The 16,085-nt window shown below is 40.6% G+C and overlaps 1 protein-coding gene across 1 annotated transcript in view; it reads left to right on the top strand.

Moving 5' to 3' along the window:
* Positions 1-3,270: 3,270 nt before the first annotated feature.
* Positions 3,271-16,085, top strand: part of ncf4 (neutrophil cytosolic factor 4) — a 118,930-nt gene continuing 106,115 nt past the window's right edge. Inside the window, exons 1-4 of the mRNA XM_039765332.1 lie at positions 3,271-3,696; positions 8,410-8,494; positions 12,146-12,299; positions 12,804-12,874. Of these exons, the coding sequence (XP_039621266.1) occupies positions 3,665-3,696; positions 8,410-8,494; positions 12,146-12,299; positions 12,804-12,874 (342 nt within the window). The 5' untranslated portion in view covers positions 3,271-3,664. The remainder of the gene's footprint in view (positions 3,697-8,409; positions 8,495-12,145; positions 12,300-12,803; positions 12,875-16,085) is intronic.

Below are 16,085 nucleotides of genomic sequence, written 5' to 3'. Positions count from 1 at the left end.
AAGAGCTGAGAGCGCAGGAACTGTGTATGTCAAAAGCATTCACACAAATGAGAAGTGAGAGAACTGTATGTGTGTTTGGTTGAATGTGGTTGAGAGGAGAGCGGGACTTGAAAAAATCTCTTGAAAAAAATCTTGTCTCGTCCCACGATTTTTTTTATATAATAGAGAGATGATTGTTGAGTTGAATTGTTCCTTTGTTATACAGGGTGGTCCAGATCTAATTATGCAGATCCAGACCGTCTGGATGACTTTGATTTATGCGGGGACAATTCCAGTTCGGTGTGAACACGATTCTTCATGTCGTCAGTTTGCAAACTTCTCGATGGTCAGGGGTTTTTCGATGATTTTCTGTGTAATAAACTTAATAAGTTATAGCGTAATGAAAATTGCATAATTAGATCTGGACCACCCTATATTGTTGGTAAGCTTAATTTTAGCTTAATGATTTGTAATTAATAAAGTTCTTTCTTTCTTTCTTTCTTTCTTAGGGGATGCCACACAATTAAATGATTGGCTCCATTTGAATGCAATATATATATATATATATATATATATATATATATATATATTTTTTTTGGAGTCATTCTTGCTTAACAACATTTAATTACAAGTGCCTAACACATCCACACAGGTCTGTTAGACACTCATGTTAAAGTTAAAGTCTTCCTGCCAAAATAGGCCTCTCACAGATAACACGTGGCTAGTTATAGCCAGGCCATTGTTGGCCCAAAATGGAAATAACAAACACAGTTCCCAGTGCCCAGAAAACAAATACCAAATACCAAGAAAACCCTTGAAAGCTCCTGGTTTCTGTTAGACCTTGTTTGGCCCAAAACTACAATGCCAGACATACTGGACTTGTGGTTAATTGCATTGAGCAGTGTTTGGTCCACAATCTAAATGGCATGCAACTCTTACATATGATTATATTCAGCTGGCCCATTTTTGGCCCTTAATGAATATGCCAAAAATAAATGACACGTCCTTGTTAGCTTTTGGGCTACATTTGACCAAGTACACAAAAGGCATTAACACTCCGAATCATGCCTTATTGCAGATAGGCCAAAATGGGTCCATAATTGTAATACCAGACATGCGCTTGAATGCAGAATTTCTACACCGTGAAAACTGTTTATTTTGGTTGGTTATATCTGGGCCATTTCTGGGCCACAATGCATTTGCCATTGCCATAACTGAACCTTAAGTGCCTAAAGTCAACCAAATTTGGCGCAGAATAGTCTGTTATCTGAGACTGCATTACTGCTTTGCATTTTACACCTTTTTACCATCGCTGTTTAACAGTTTTACACAACTGCCATTTTACAGTGTAGGGACACACCTAATTTTTAGTTATTCCTGGATGCAGTACATGCACTAGTCGTGCCTTACTTGTTGGCATTGTTCTATAGTTGTTTTCTGTCCTCTGTACTAAAGACCTGTCCCATGATTACTTGTAAGTTTCATTGCATACTTTCTTAATATTTACTTGTAGCTTTTACTATCACTGCTACTAGCATCTGTTATCAACAAACTTTTTAAAAACAATGCGTCAGCTGAGAAATTGTGCTTTTTTATCATTCAGACTTGTCCAACGCGTATGATAAGTTGTGAGGAAAATCAGTTGAGAATTGAAAAAGTTACAGTTGATTTTAACACGCGCACTCAACCCGTCTCGTCTGTTTGTTCGCCATAAATAGTAACAGCGTCCAATGAGTCATCCACAGTATGTGTGTGTGTATAATTAAAGCTAAAGTGCGTTAGACGTGTCGCCACGTTAAAAAAGAAACAACAAAACAAGTCGAATATCCACTTCCTCAAAACAGAAAAGCCACAGCGTGACATCTAGTGGACATCGGCGGAACGGCAGCTATACGGTATCACTCGTCCTGCCGTAGCTTTTTTCAGGAGGGAGCACAAAACAGCAACAGCCCGACATGCTTCATATAAATTAAGCTGGTCGGGGGCCAAAGCCAGACATTATCCTGGTATTATCAGGCGGAAGGAGGCTGTGCATTATTGGACTCTGTCAAGCTCTGCCACAAAGTCACAGTTTTAGAATTATCCAAGCACAGAAGTCTGTCGGATTTTGGATAAAAGTAAAGGTGCCACTGTGGTTCTTCAGGGAGATACAACAGGGGAAATATTTTTGTTTCCAAAAAGACCCATCAGTGTGAAGGTTCAAGAAAAAAAATTGTTTAGATTTGTAACAGGCTCCTTAAAGTAAATGGCCATTGGCACAAATGGTAACAGATTTGTAAAATACCAATGGGTTTTGTTTTTTTTAAAGAAATCCTCGCAGCATATAATAACACAGGCTAAATTCCGTTTTTTTAATCTGTTAGTGTCCTGCTAGGTAGCATACCATACATTAAATAAAGATTTCATTTCATTTTTTTCCCTACATGTTAGGGAGTTTTTCAAAGCAGAAGAACCAACTTCATATGCAAAGAAGAACCGGAATGAAATTACCCTCTGTTAAGCAACAGTTCAACAAGGAACCACACAACCGAGTAAAGAACCAGTCAGTCAGTCATTGTCCAACCCGCTGTATCCTAACACGGGGGTCTGCTGGAGCCAATCCCAGCCAGCCCACCGCAGGGCACACACACACCATTTAGAAATTTAGAATCGCCAATTCACCTAACCTGCATGTCTTTGGACTGTGGGAGGAAACCGGAGCACCCGGAGGAAACCCGCGCAGACAATGCGGAGAACATGCAAAGTTCACGCAGGGAGGACCCGGGTCTCCTTACTGTGAGGCAGCAGCGCCACTACTGCGCCACCGTGCTGCCTAAAGAACCATGGAATGTGATTTATGAAATGCGAAAGAACCAGGATTTTTAAGAGTGCACGCGTATACGGGCAAAAAGCGGAGCCTTGTTGAAATTACTTGATCACCCAGTTAAAGACTATCATACTTATACGCATGTCATTCTAAAGAAATAGATAATACCGACTCAATTTTGTATTTGAAAAAAAAAACGCTCAAATAAATACATTACAGACGTTTTCTGAAACTGTGTCTCAGCACCTGCCGAAGGAACCCGTAGCGCAGTATGAGCGAGTCAGCCAGCCTCAGAACGTACGATGTGTACTGGCCAGGTGCACGAGCTGGGAATCAAACGGATGACCGCAACGGACACATTTAGCCTCACCCTTTGTGTGGGATTTGCACGCCACGATATTCTCCGTCTTTTCGGGTCTGTTCTCTACCCAAACTAATGCAGATTAAGCTAAAAAAAAAAAAAAAAATCGTACACTGTGTATGTGAGTGCATGCTGGCATCCAGTCCAGGTTTGGTTCTGGATGGATGCTAATTTAATGTTTTTTCAGCCAAAGACAATATTATTACTCTCCACGACTCAATCCTAAGTAAACGAATAATATGCAAGCTGTTTAAACTAAAGGCAGATACGATTTGACACTACTTCCTCAAACAGGAAGGGAGGAACTCGTTATTACTGATGAGTGCTACGTGCAACTCCGTTCAGACAGCCATACCGCCATACACAAGAACTTTCACTTCCCGATTTCTCCTTTACATACATAAATAATTTCCGTGTGAGCATCAAGATTTGAAGACTTCAGCCTGGCTATCGGCTGTAAGGTTTGCACTGAATTTGTACCGTACGTGGAAGACTGACTCTTATTGTCGCTATCCCAGATGTCACTCCCGCGGCAGCTCCGTGACGAAAGGTAAGCGCAAGAATGAAAGAGAGAGAGAGAAAGAGAGAATGTATCATCCATCATAGAACTGCAATGTGAGTGGACACTTGTCATGTCGTGCTGCATTGCTACTGTTTCACATGGAGTATCTGCAGACTTCCAAATCCCCTCTATAAGGGCACATTCTTTCTTTCTTTCTTTAAATCCACCAAATTAATTTGTTGGCTATTGTAAAGGGGCGATGTGCCATAAAAGCAATTTGTAAACTTCAGGATCGCAACCTATTCTTCTTATTTGAAATGTGATGAGAGATTTATTTATTATTTTTGTGGAGTTTAAGTTATCCCTTTGTTAGCTTTGTTATACTGCTGGTAAGCTTATTTCCCGCTAATTGATCTATGATTAATAAAGTTTCTTCATGGCCACACAATTAAATCTTTAGCTCCATCTAAATGCAATATTTTTTGTTTAATTTTCAAAGATGCCCTCTTTATCTCTGTCATTTACTCCTTACTCGATATCCTGTCTGATTTCTGTTTATCCTGCATATAAAGGTCGATGGTGTGTGCTCGGCTCTGTGCTTTAATAAGCAGTTTAAATGCATCCATTGTTTTAAAAACCTATTTCATCAGGAGCATTGTAAAAAGTTGTTTATATACCAATTACTAAAAAAAGCTGAAAAATAAACCTGCACATATTCATGCAGATATATATTTTTTCTATTACAGAAAAACCATTGGCTTTAAGCAAGTTTTGTAGGCTGATTGTATTCAACATTGCAGCTAATGTCATGAAAGATACATCTATCTATCTATCTATCTATCTATCTATCTATCTATCTATCTATCTATCTATCTATCTATCTATCTATCTATCTATCTATCTATCTATCTATCTATCTATCTATTTAACATTATCATTTTCCAATTCATTTCATTTTTTTTAATAATAGTTGGTACAAGGCACTGGTACATAATAATAGAAATAATTCATTATATACTCACTTACCCTGTTCATTGTTGCTTATTGTGGAAGTTTTGGGTGCAAGGATGTAACTAATATGGACAGAGTGAAAACCTATTACAAACATCCTCACACACAGGGGCACTTTTGAAGCTGCCATTACATAATATAATATAATATAATATAATATAATATAATATAATATAATATAATATAATATAATATAATATAGGGCAGCACGGTGGTACTGCTGCCTCGCAGTTAGGAGACCCAGGTTCGCTTCCCGGGTCCTCCCTGCGTGGAGTCTGCATGTTCTCCCCGTGTCTGCATGGGGTTCCTCCCACAGTCCAAAGACATGCAGGTTAGGCGCATTGGCGATCCTAAATTGTCCTTGATGTGTGGGTGTGTGTGTCTGTGTGCACTGCCTGGGATATGTTCCTGCCTTGTACCCTGTGTCAGCTGGGATTGGATCCAGCAGACCCCGGTAACCCTGTGTTAGGATATAAAGGGTTGGATAATGACTGACTGACTGACTAATATAATATCTCTCTTTTATAATAAAAAAAATCCTGGGACAAGATGAGAGTTTTTAGGCAGGGACGAGATGTGATTTTTTCAGAGAGATATTTTCATGTCCCGTGAGATGAGACTTTGGGCCTAGAGATTTAACTACACCTGGGACTGGAATTAAAAGAAAAAGAGTAGATGACAAAGTATAAGAATTAAAAAATGTTGGCACAATACACATTCAGAGCAGGTTAGAGATAATGACTATTGAATTTGAAAGTATCTAAAAAATGATAGTAAAGATCGCATTAGCACAAACAAATAGAACTTATTACTCGGTGAAATTAAGAAACAGCGAAAAGAAATCAAATATATTGTTCAGATTTAAACTTTAAGTCAGAGACTTGTAGATTGTCTAATTCGTGTTGCCATCAGGCAAAAGTAGTGTTTCTTCCCAATGAAAAGGCGTATCTGCGAGAATTAAAAGATTTGTTGTTTGGTAAAAGAGAAATTCACATACATGATCAGTAGAGACGCAAAATTGTTGGCACGAAGTGCAGGCCAGTGTTTGGTTGGCAAGCAAAGCAAGCAGGGGGCGAAAGTAATAATATATAATATAATATAATATAATATAATATAATATAATATAATATAATATAATGGATGGATGGATAATATAATATAATATAATGGATGGATGGATAATATAATATATATATAATATAATATAATATAATATAATATAATATAATATCTGTGACAGACTGGCACCCTATCTAGGATTTGTTAGCTCCTCTCACAACCCTGTTAAGGATTAAGTGGGTTAGAAAATGACTGACTGATAATATAATATAATATAATATAATATAATATAATATAATATAATATAATATAATATAATATAATATAATATAATACATAATTTTATATATCCGTCAAAGGTGTAAGGTGTTCTGCCTTTCCATGTTGGTGCCAGCTGGGTATTCATGAATGTGGAATATTATATTATATTATATTATATTATATTATATTATATTATATTATATTATATTATATTATATTATATTATATTATAGATGTTACAGATCGCTTCACATATTTAACAGGTGTAACATATTTTGTGTTCTGTGTGAAGTGTCATGTGCTTCCTCTATAGAATGTACTTTCGCTGAGAGGACCTGGGAGTGTCTGTGGTGGACTCCTGTCCTTTCCAGGGTTAAAATGCTTTTTTACAGCAATGGTAGCTTCTAGCATTGACGCTATCCTCCAGTGACCACACACAGAGAAAATGAGTTGTAAAACATGGGCAGAGAATCAAAAATGTCTTAAGACATGACATGACTGATGTATTTAAAATTATGAAGTATATCCCAGCTGTTACTTTAAGGTAAATTATTGAAGAAGAACACAATCAGAAACTTGTTGAAGGTAATTTTTTATACAAATCCTAAAGACAAACTGAGTAAGTGACCAAGTAGTATGGTAGACAGTAAGACTTTAAGGATCCTCAAGTCATGACTTGATATTATTTTGGAGATTCTAGGAGAACAGGATTGTTAAGCTTGTTGGGCTGAAAGGTCCGTTGTCCTCCCAGTCGTTCTAATGTTCTAATTAAGAGTAAAGTTATGAAGGGAAAGCCACCTGTTACTTTAAAGGAAAGTCTGGAAGCACAGTTGGAGACGTGTTAAGGGTTTAATGCAATTCTTATAAAGAGGATCTTTCTAAAGGCACATGGAATAAATTACCAAGTAGTGTGGTAGGCAGTAGGGCTACCAGGACCTTCAGATCATAACTTGATGTTATTTTGGAGATTCTAGGAGAACAGAATTGGTGAGCTTGTTGGGCTAAAGGGCCTGTCATTATATAAAGTATAATCCACATTAAACAAACAACACAGCATGTTATAGAAGTATAAACTCTTGATGAGAACTTCAAACAAAAATCTTGTATCATGAAAATTATTTAAAACAGAAGTGTATATTATTTTTTAACTGGTGATGCAAGTAGATTGTGAAAAAACAGAATGTATGAGCTGCGTTTGTTTTTGTGCAAAACCTTCCTCCTTGAATGACACTGTTTATCTGTGGTGTGAATTACATAATACTTGCTCATGATTGACTAAATTCCTCAAAAGTTTAAGCAAAACATGGAATCAGGCCATTAGTCAGATACTGTATTGACAAAGGAAGACACGGTGGAGTAAAAATAGCACTGAAGGTTAATGGATCTACAATCTTGGGTTTGAATGCCATGCTACTTGTTTATGATCTGTGTTTAGATTACAGAATTTAGAAAAGCATCTCTATGAAGGCTATCATGTGTATGAGGGATGTTCAAACAGTTTCCCCACTTTTATATTTTCATTGAAAATGATGAAGGTGGGAGAATCTGAGAGTGTCATATGACTGTGAAAATTACATCACAAAGGAAGGTCACTATGTAGAAAAGTGACGTAATTTGTTTTTGAAATTCTTAATAAATAGAATTAAAAAAGTGTGGAAACTTTTTAAAATGTCCCTTATACATTGTTCCTCATTACAAAGCTGAAACAGTCAAAATCTATCTATCTATCTATCTATCTATCTATCTATCTATCTATCTATCTATCTATCTATCTATCTATCTATCTATTCACTCCTGATGAAGTGTCTAAGTGAATCAGTTTTGTTTTCAAAGACATCACACTCAAGTCTCCTCATTCCTGAACTGTTTTGCTCTTTGGAGACTTATACATCAATAACATATTATCATCCCCTAAACAACATAAATATCATTCATCACCAAACGTTTTCTTTCATAATTTGCAAGTCAGAAATAAAACCATTCACTTGCCTAATCCCTCCACTTTGCTCATTACAGACGTTATACTGTAAACTACTAGTATCAATACAGAAGTATCTCAGAACAATACCGTTGCGTCTGTAAAGTCACATCCATTGGTTAATGAAAGCAGAGCTGTTAAATCCTCAATGCACCAAAGTAAACAGCTGAGTTTCTTTCTCAGTGTACACACGACTTGGTCTAATTCAGCTTAAAATTGTGCATCCCATGATTCTCTCTTCTAAAAACATGTTTTCACATTATGGGTTCCTGCGCAAAAATGGCACATGTATCCATTTAGAGTTATACCTACAAGACATAACATGTGCAGAAAATGAAGGGGACTGAATACCTACTGAATCCAGTGTATCTATTCATCTACTCACTTTGGCTTCACTTAATAAATGCCTAATTAAATATACAAGACTAACGAAGCTGCCTTTTCTCTTCTAGTGACTTTGACCAGCTACCCAATGATGTCCCAGTATCAGCAGCCATTGCAGACATTGAGGAGAAGAAAGGCTTCACCCGCTATTATGTGAGTCCAGTAGCCTCTAATCTATGCTTCTGTAGCCGAGGATCGGACCGCTAAGGTCCCCGCCTTCGGCCACCACCCAACTCACACTGCACCCAACCTCCTTGGCCCCTCCCATAGGTGGTGAGCCCATGGGAAGGGGGACCCGTGTTGCCTTTTCGGGCTGTGCCCGGCCAAGCCCCATGGGTGTAGGCCCGGCCACCAGGCACTCGCCATTGAGCACCACCTCCAGGCCTGGCTCCAGAGGGGGGCCTCGGTGACCGCGTCTGAGCGAGGGAAAACGCTGTTCATATTTTTTATTCATCGTAGAAGGTCTACTGAACCACTCTTTGTCTCATTCCACACCGAGGACCTAGGACCTCAACTAGGACTCCTTGGTGGCAGGGCCCCGGGGGTGGTTGAGATACGCCTGGAGTTCCTCAAGGGTCTGGATGTTGTAGGACTGTCTTGGTTGACATGTCACTGCAACATCGCATGGACATCGGGGACAGTGCCTCTGAATTGGCAAACCACGGTGGTGGTCCCCCTCTTTAAGAAGGGGGACGGAGGGAGTGTTCCAACTACAGAGGGATCACATTCCTCAGCCTCCCTGGAAAAGTCAATTCGGGGGTCTTGGAGAGGAGGGTCCATCGGATAGTCGAACCTCAGATTCAGGAGGAACAGTGTGGTTTTTGTCCTGGTCATGGAACAGTGGATCAGCTCTACACCCTTAGCAGGGTCCTGCAGGGTGCATGGGAGTTTGCCCAACCAGTCCACATGTGTTTTGTGGATTTGGAAAAGGCGTTCGACTGTGTTCCTCAGGGAATCCTGTGGGGGATGCTTCTGGAGTATGGGATACTTAACCCCCTGATAAGGGTTGTTCGGTCCCTTTACAACTGTTGTCAGAGCTTGGTCCGCATTGCCGGCAGTAAGTCAAACCCGTTTCCAATGAGAGTTGGACTCCGCCAGGGCTGCCCTTTGTCATCGATTCTGTTCATAACTTTTATGGACAGAATTTCTAGGCGCAGCCAGGGTGTTGAGGGGGTCCGTTTTGGTGGACTCAGGATTGGGTCACTGCTTTTTGCAGATGATGTTGTCCTGTTTGCTGCAACAGGCCGTGATCTTCAGCTCTCTCTGAATCGGTCCGCAGCTGAGTGTGAAGCGGCTGGGATGGGAATCAGCACCTCTAAATCCGAGACCATGGTCCTCAGCCGGAAAAGGGTGGAGTGCACTCTCAGGGTTGGGGGAGAGATCCTGCCCCAAGTGGAGGAGTTCAAGTATCTCGGGGTCTTGTTCACGAGTGAGGGAAGAATGGAGCGTGAGATCGACAGGCGGATTGGTGCGGCATCCTCAATGATATGGGCTCTGCATCGGTCTGTCGTGGTGAAAAAGGAGCTGAGCCGTAAGGCAAAGCTCTCAATTTACCAGTCGATCTGCGTTCCTACCCTCCCCTATGGTCATGAGCTATGGGTAGTGGCCAAAACAACAAGATTGCGAATACGAGTGGCTGAAATGAGTTTCCTCCGCAGGGTGTCTGGGCTTTCCCTTAAAGATAGGGTGAGAAGTTCAGTCATCCGGGAGGGGCTCAGAGTAGAGCCGCTGCTCCTCCGCATCGAGAGGAGTCAGATGAGGTGGCTCGGGCATCTGATCAGGATGCCTCCTGGACGCCTACCTGGTGAGACATTCCATGTACGTCCAACCGGGAGGAGGCCCTGGGGAAGACCCAGGACACGTTGGAGGGACTATGTCTCCTTGCTGGCCTGGGAACGCCTCGGGATTCCCCCAGAAGAGCTAGAAGAAGTGGCCAGAGAGAGGGAAGTCTGGGCCTCTCTGCTTAAGCTGCTGCCCCCGTGACCTGACCTCGGATAAGCGGAAGAAGATGGATGGATGGACAGTAGCCTCTAATCTATGAAGGACCCATTGTTGATAGCTATTTAGTAATTGCTTGCTTTAATGAGTTTTAACATTCAGTTATCGACCCAAGCTTTTTGGGGGGAACTGTTTACTTGTTTGTGCTGCCCAATCAATCAGTCATGTAATGACTGATTGACTGAATTAGGGGTCCTCAATCACGGTCCTAGAGGGCCGAAGTGGCTGCAGATGTTTGCTCCAACTCATTTGCTTAATAAGAAGCACTTATTGCTCAAGTAACACTTCTGCTTCACTTTAGTTGTCTCGCTCGTTAAGATTTTGAACCCTTGTTGCTTATTTTAGTCTTAAACAGCTGTATTCTTGGTTTTTAATTGCTCCTAATTAGCAAGAACATGCAAATGACAAAAGATACCAGCATTTCTCCATTTACACTTGTATGTATTTATCATGCACTATTGGGTTTAATAAAATACTTGGGATGAAGGTGAAGAGAAAAAAGTGAAGGACTGAGAATTACTCATCCATTTTGGCCTTCAAATCATTTGGATGATATCCTTAGAAAGGGGAAGAAAATCTAGGATATGAGAATGACCTGACATAGCAGATTTAAAGCACTGACAAGCCATGAAATTAAATTATTGGCAACAATTGCTTTGTAATTAAGCAGCTGGGTTAGAACAAAAACCTGCAGCCACTGTGGCCTTCCAGAACTGTGACTGGGGACCCCTGGACTAAATAAATGAATGAGTGAGTGAGTGAGTGAGTGAGTGAATCCATCCACTCAGCAATCAATCATCCTTCCATCCATCATCAACTCATCAATCAATCAAACAATCAATTAATCAATTACTCAAATGATCAATCAATCCATCCATCCATCCATTCATACTTACATCCACTCATCAATCAATCAATCCATCCATCCATCCATACTTACGTCCACTCATCAGTCCATCCATCCATCCATCCATCCATCCTCCATCTATCCATCCATCATCCACTCATCAATCAATCAAAGTTTCTTGATTTGCTTGTATTAGTAAGCAATTAGAAAACCAGATAACTTTACTAGGGAATGAAAACAGATTTAATAAGGTGTAGAACATCTCCTGCCTTCTACATTAACAGTAGATTTTATATTAGGAGTGTCTTATTCCATTGTCCCTACAGAATACTGTAATCATTTAGCAATTATCCTTGGCATCCTTACCACGCACTTCCTCGTATGGGTAAAAGAGTCAGAAGTGTGCACTTGTACATTTTGTTATGCTTGATACACAAGAATTAGACTGTAATAACGGCCAGTTAGGCTGTCGATCATTGAGTCATGCCAGCCTGTTTTCTATTCAAGTGTAAGGACACCATTATAAGAAACACTTAATGTATAGAGTTTTTAACCATGTCATGTATGTATTGGTCATTTGTTGGCTTAGTATTCATGCCACACCTTGGAAATGCCTTCTCTCCCACACTGGCATGGTGTCTTTTGCCCTGCCATTCTGCACCCTGTCACTATCCCATGTCATACTTCTTCCCTAGCAACCTATCACTCAAAATATATATATTTATTTATCTCTATGGGGGGTTTGCTGACAATGTTAATTCGATCATTGTAATATGTAACTGAAATGAAGTTTAAGGTTCGATTTAGATGTAATGCCCGTGTGAAGGGTTTCATCCTGTATGAGTTGTACTGGGAGGTAGTTTTTCCTGCTCTAGTAACATTGCCTGCAGTCGGCTAACGCTGGTAAAACTCCTGTGCTTGTTTAATGATCCCCTCTTGTGCCTTTACTTGCTTCTCAGGAATTTGTGATCGAAGTGAAAAACAAAGGAGGCAGCAAGTACTTCATATACCGCCGTTACCGCCAGTTCTTTGCCCTGCATCAGAAGCTGGAAGAGAAGTTCTCGATGGCAATCCAACTTGGCTCCAGCACCTGCTCACTGCCTTCACTGCCCGGTAAAGCTCTGATTTAACTCTCAGCGTCGCTTGTCTCCTCTTTAGGATGCGGTGGGCACCACTGCCTAATTTAATATAATCACTTTCTTACACATACTTGTTTCTTCAGAGTGACCACTTAATGTCTTGCATGAAGACTAATGGCAGAGGCTATTTTTGGAACGAGGTTGCCGCGGAATTCGTTTTTATTGATGTGCTGTTATTTTAATTAAGAAATGCGGAGCCTTAATTGCAGCACTTTCAATAAAAGCCAGATATTTCCTCAGCACTAATCCCATTTTATGACCGCCATCGTATAATTTACTTTTTTATTTAATTTCTACCTCTCATCTAGAAATTGATTCTCTAAAATTATAGACCACAGTCTACGTTTTACTGGCCCTAATCCATAATACCCACTTTATTGATTCATTGTCCTATAAATCACCACCATTCCTTGGGTCTGTAGAACTGCACTGATAACTGAAAATTCATTTTTTATTATTTATTTATGTTTTTTTTTAGGAAAGATTTATATGGGGAACAAGCAGGAAATTGCAGAGATGAGAATTCCAGAGCTCAACATATACATTAAAGTGAGTTTTCTTCCTATTATTTTAGGGGAATCCACCTACATAAAAGGCTAAGTGTCTATGTGTATGTGTGTCCGTCTGGTTGCTGTATATCTATCACTCCAACATTTGTAGTAATTAAATGGATTGCATTTGCCATTCCACCACGAATACTAGTAGTGCTTTTTCGAATCCTAGACCAAATTGCACATAACAGAAACATATGCATTGCATTTGCCATTCCAACAGATGGCACATCACAACATAATATAGTACTTGCCTGCAGGTAGAGGTAGGGACTGGTTGTCTAGGGGTAAGAATACATCAGACAGGCAGGTGAAGGTCCAAGCTTTCTTTGTGGAACGTTTTGGGATGTCTCACACTTCCTTTATAACCTTCTGATCCAAATTCATCATCATAGAACGCCACAGCCTTTTCGAACAGCATTGGGCGCCATGTAAAAAATAAGCCTTAGAATGGGAATCTGGTTTTGTTGCATCGGGTCGCTTATTAATTATTATTGCTTCATTTCATAGTTCAATTGGTGTCTTTTTACACCTTTATTTGGGGGTTTGAGGGACGTAGATTATGAATCTGCTGTTAGTTTTTTTGTAACTAAGCCTTCATTTTGTTATTTTAATTTTTACAGTTTACGCTACCATATGGTATGAATATGGCCAACTCCGCTTGGGGTTCTGGATGCTTTGTGTATTTAGGAGCGTGTATTCAGAGTCCAGGGTTTTTGACCAATTAATTACTTATTAGAGTGTAAAGTTTCTCCAAATGATCACTTCCTTGCCCGAGCTGACGGACTCCAAAAACTAACCTTTTGGCCGGGGTTTTTTGAAATCCCTTTGAACACTCCGGCTCTTTGTAATTTTTGTGAGCCTCATTTTTTGTCTCACGTTTTGGCTTCTTTGGTTCTGACTGTGCCACTTCTTCGGGTTAGTATGTCAAATCTTTTTGCTAGTTCACTAACATAACAGGTCTGTTGACGGGCACAATCACTCACACATCCATGCTATCTCAATTTTGAACCACCAATCAACCTCACCTACAGACTTTCAGACTCATCACAGATCGTGCCCAAGCTAGGACTGGAGTCTGGAGTTCTACAGCTGTGGGCACCAGGCTATTCAATGTTATTTTGTGCCAAATGCAGTGCCTTGTGAAAGTATTCACCGAAACCCAACACACCTCAACGTTTGTCCTGTTGTCACATTACAATCCAAAATTAAGGTGGATTTTCATTTGGATGTTTAGAAATAGACTTTGCAATACAGTCCTAAAGTTAAAGTGGAGAGAAAATAAAACATGTTGTGTGTGTATATATATATACTAGGGGGATTCGCTCGCCCATCCCCTGGTTTGGTTTACCAGATATACAATTTAAAGAGTTTGTTATTTTCATGGCAACGGTTACATATGCATTATTTTCACTTTTACTTTAAAATTTTTGTAAAAACAATACTTGTCCTTTATTTCTGGCCCCGGGCGTGGTTTCATCTCTTTCTCGCAGGACGTATAATGCTGCTCGTGTTGTGAAGGGGGTGAGGCTGAACACACGCTAAGGAGATGCCGTCTTTCTGCTGCTGGCAAGCTGCGTATTCTGCTTGTCACACTGCGCATCGATCATTTAAAAGCCTGTACAGCAGCTGTCCTTTTGCCACTTTGTGTCTCTGCCGCTTGTGTTGTAAAGGGGGGGGGGGTTAGGGTGGCTGAACGCACGCTAAGGAGAGGCGGTTGGATCATCTGCTGGTATTCTGCTGCGGGCGAGCTGCGTGTTTTGCTTGTCGCTTGTCATTGTTCTAAGAGCTGGGAGAAAGTTAAAGTGTCTCTTGTGGAACTTCAAATTATCTTCCAAGAAGATCACGTCTCGTCTCCCTAGTCTCCCTCCCCAACATTTTATAATATATATATATATATATATATATATATATATATATATATATATATATATATATATATATATATATATATATATATATTTCTTCGGTCCTCCCTGCGTGGAGTTTGCATGTTCTCCCTGTGTCTGCGTGGGTTTCCTCCGGGCGCTCCGGTTTCCTCCCACAATCTAAAGACATGCAGGTTAGGTGGATTGGCGATTCTAAATTTGCCCTAGTGTGTGCTTGGTGTGTTTGTGTGTGTCCTGCGGTGGGTTGGCACCCTGCCCAGGATTGGTTCCTGCCCTGTGTTGGCTGGGATTGGCTCCAGCAGACCCCTGTGACCCTGTATTCGGATTCAGCAGGTTAGAAAATGGATGGATGGATATATATATATAGTGGACCACCAGGGGTGCTCCGACTCTGACACAGACAGATATGGGACACAACACACGCTTTTATTTTTTTTCTCTTTTCCACACAGTACAGCAAACACAGTTCTCTTCTTTCTCTTTCTTTGCCTCCACTCCTCCTCCAGCAAGCTTCATCCTATTCCACCTGGCTCCCGGAGTAGTGGCTGCTAGCCCATTTATATGTCACCACGAAGTGCTCTAGATGTGCACAGGTGTGGTGGAAGTGATGCAACCTATGGCTACGTAGCAGCTTCAGCACCCCCTGGCAGCACCCATGGACCCCACAGGGCTGCACCAAACTCCGACTCCCATGTAGTGGGAGTCCGAGGCACCACTGCAACCCAGGGGACTGCCACTTAGCACTCTGGGGGAGGTGATGCTCTGGATACACTCCCTATCCCGGCCCTTCCAGTGTACACCACTATCTATCTTTATATATATATATATATATACATATATATATATATATACAGGAAAAGGTTTGGAGGCAGCCGCCCGTATACTTGAATTAGGCTGTTGGCTCCATAGAACAGCTCTCAACAGACTTCATTTCAATAGTAGAAGAAACATAACAAAGATGGCAGTTTTAAAGCTGGGCAGGGGAAGTGATGTCATTGGGGCCGGAACCCTAAGTGACGTCCTCCAGTCCAGGCAAAATTTCCCGTGGTTAGTCTGCCAATGAAAAAGAAGGAGGATGAGTGCAGCCTCCACCCCCTGGTCTGGCATGCTATTATCCCTTTGTGAGCCCTTCAGATGCCTCCTCCCATGCGCACGTGCGTAACTATATATATAGTCTTGAAACCCGAAAAATCAATTATAAAATCATACTCCGACTTATACGTCCGTTCAAAAATCCAGCACTTCATTTTTTTTTACATCTTCTTGCCTCCTTCAATCTCTCATCAGTTTCTCAGACTCATCGAATTTTGTTGCAGCAGT

Source organism: Polypterus senegalus, chromosome 10 (genome assembly GCF_016835505.1).
Source record: "Polypterus senegalus isolate Bchr_013 chromosome 10, ASM1683550v1, whole genome shotgun sequence".
In the NCBI taxonomy this organism is placed as follows: domain Eukaryota; kingdom Metazoa; phylum Chordata; class Cladistia; order Polypteriformes; family Polypteridae; genus Polypterus; species Polypterus senegalus.
Note: the sequence above shows the minus strand (reverse complement) of the source record. Positions and strands in the feature narration are given on the sequence as shown.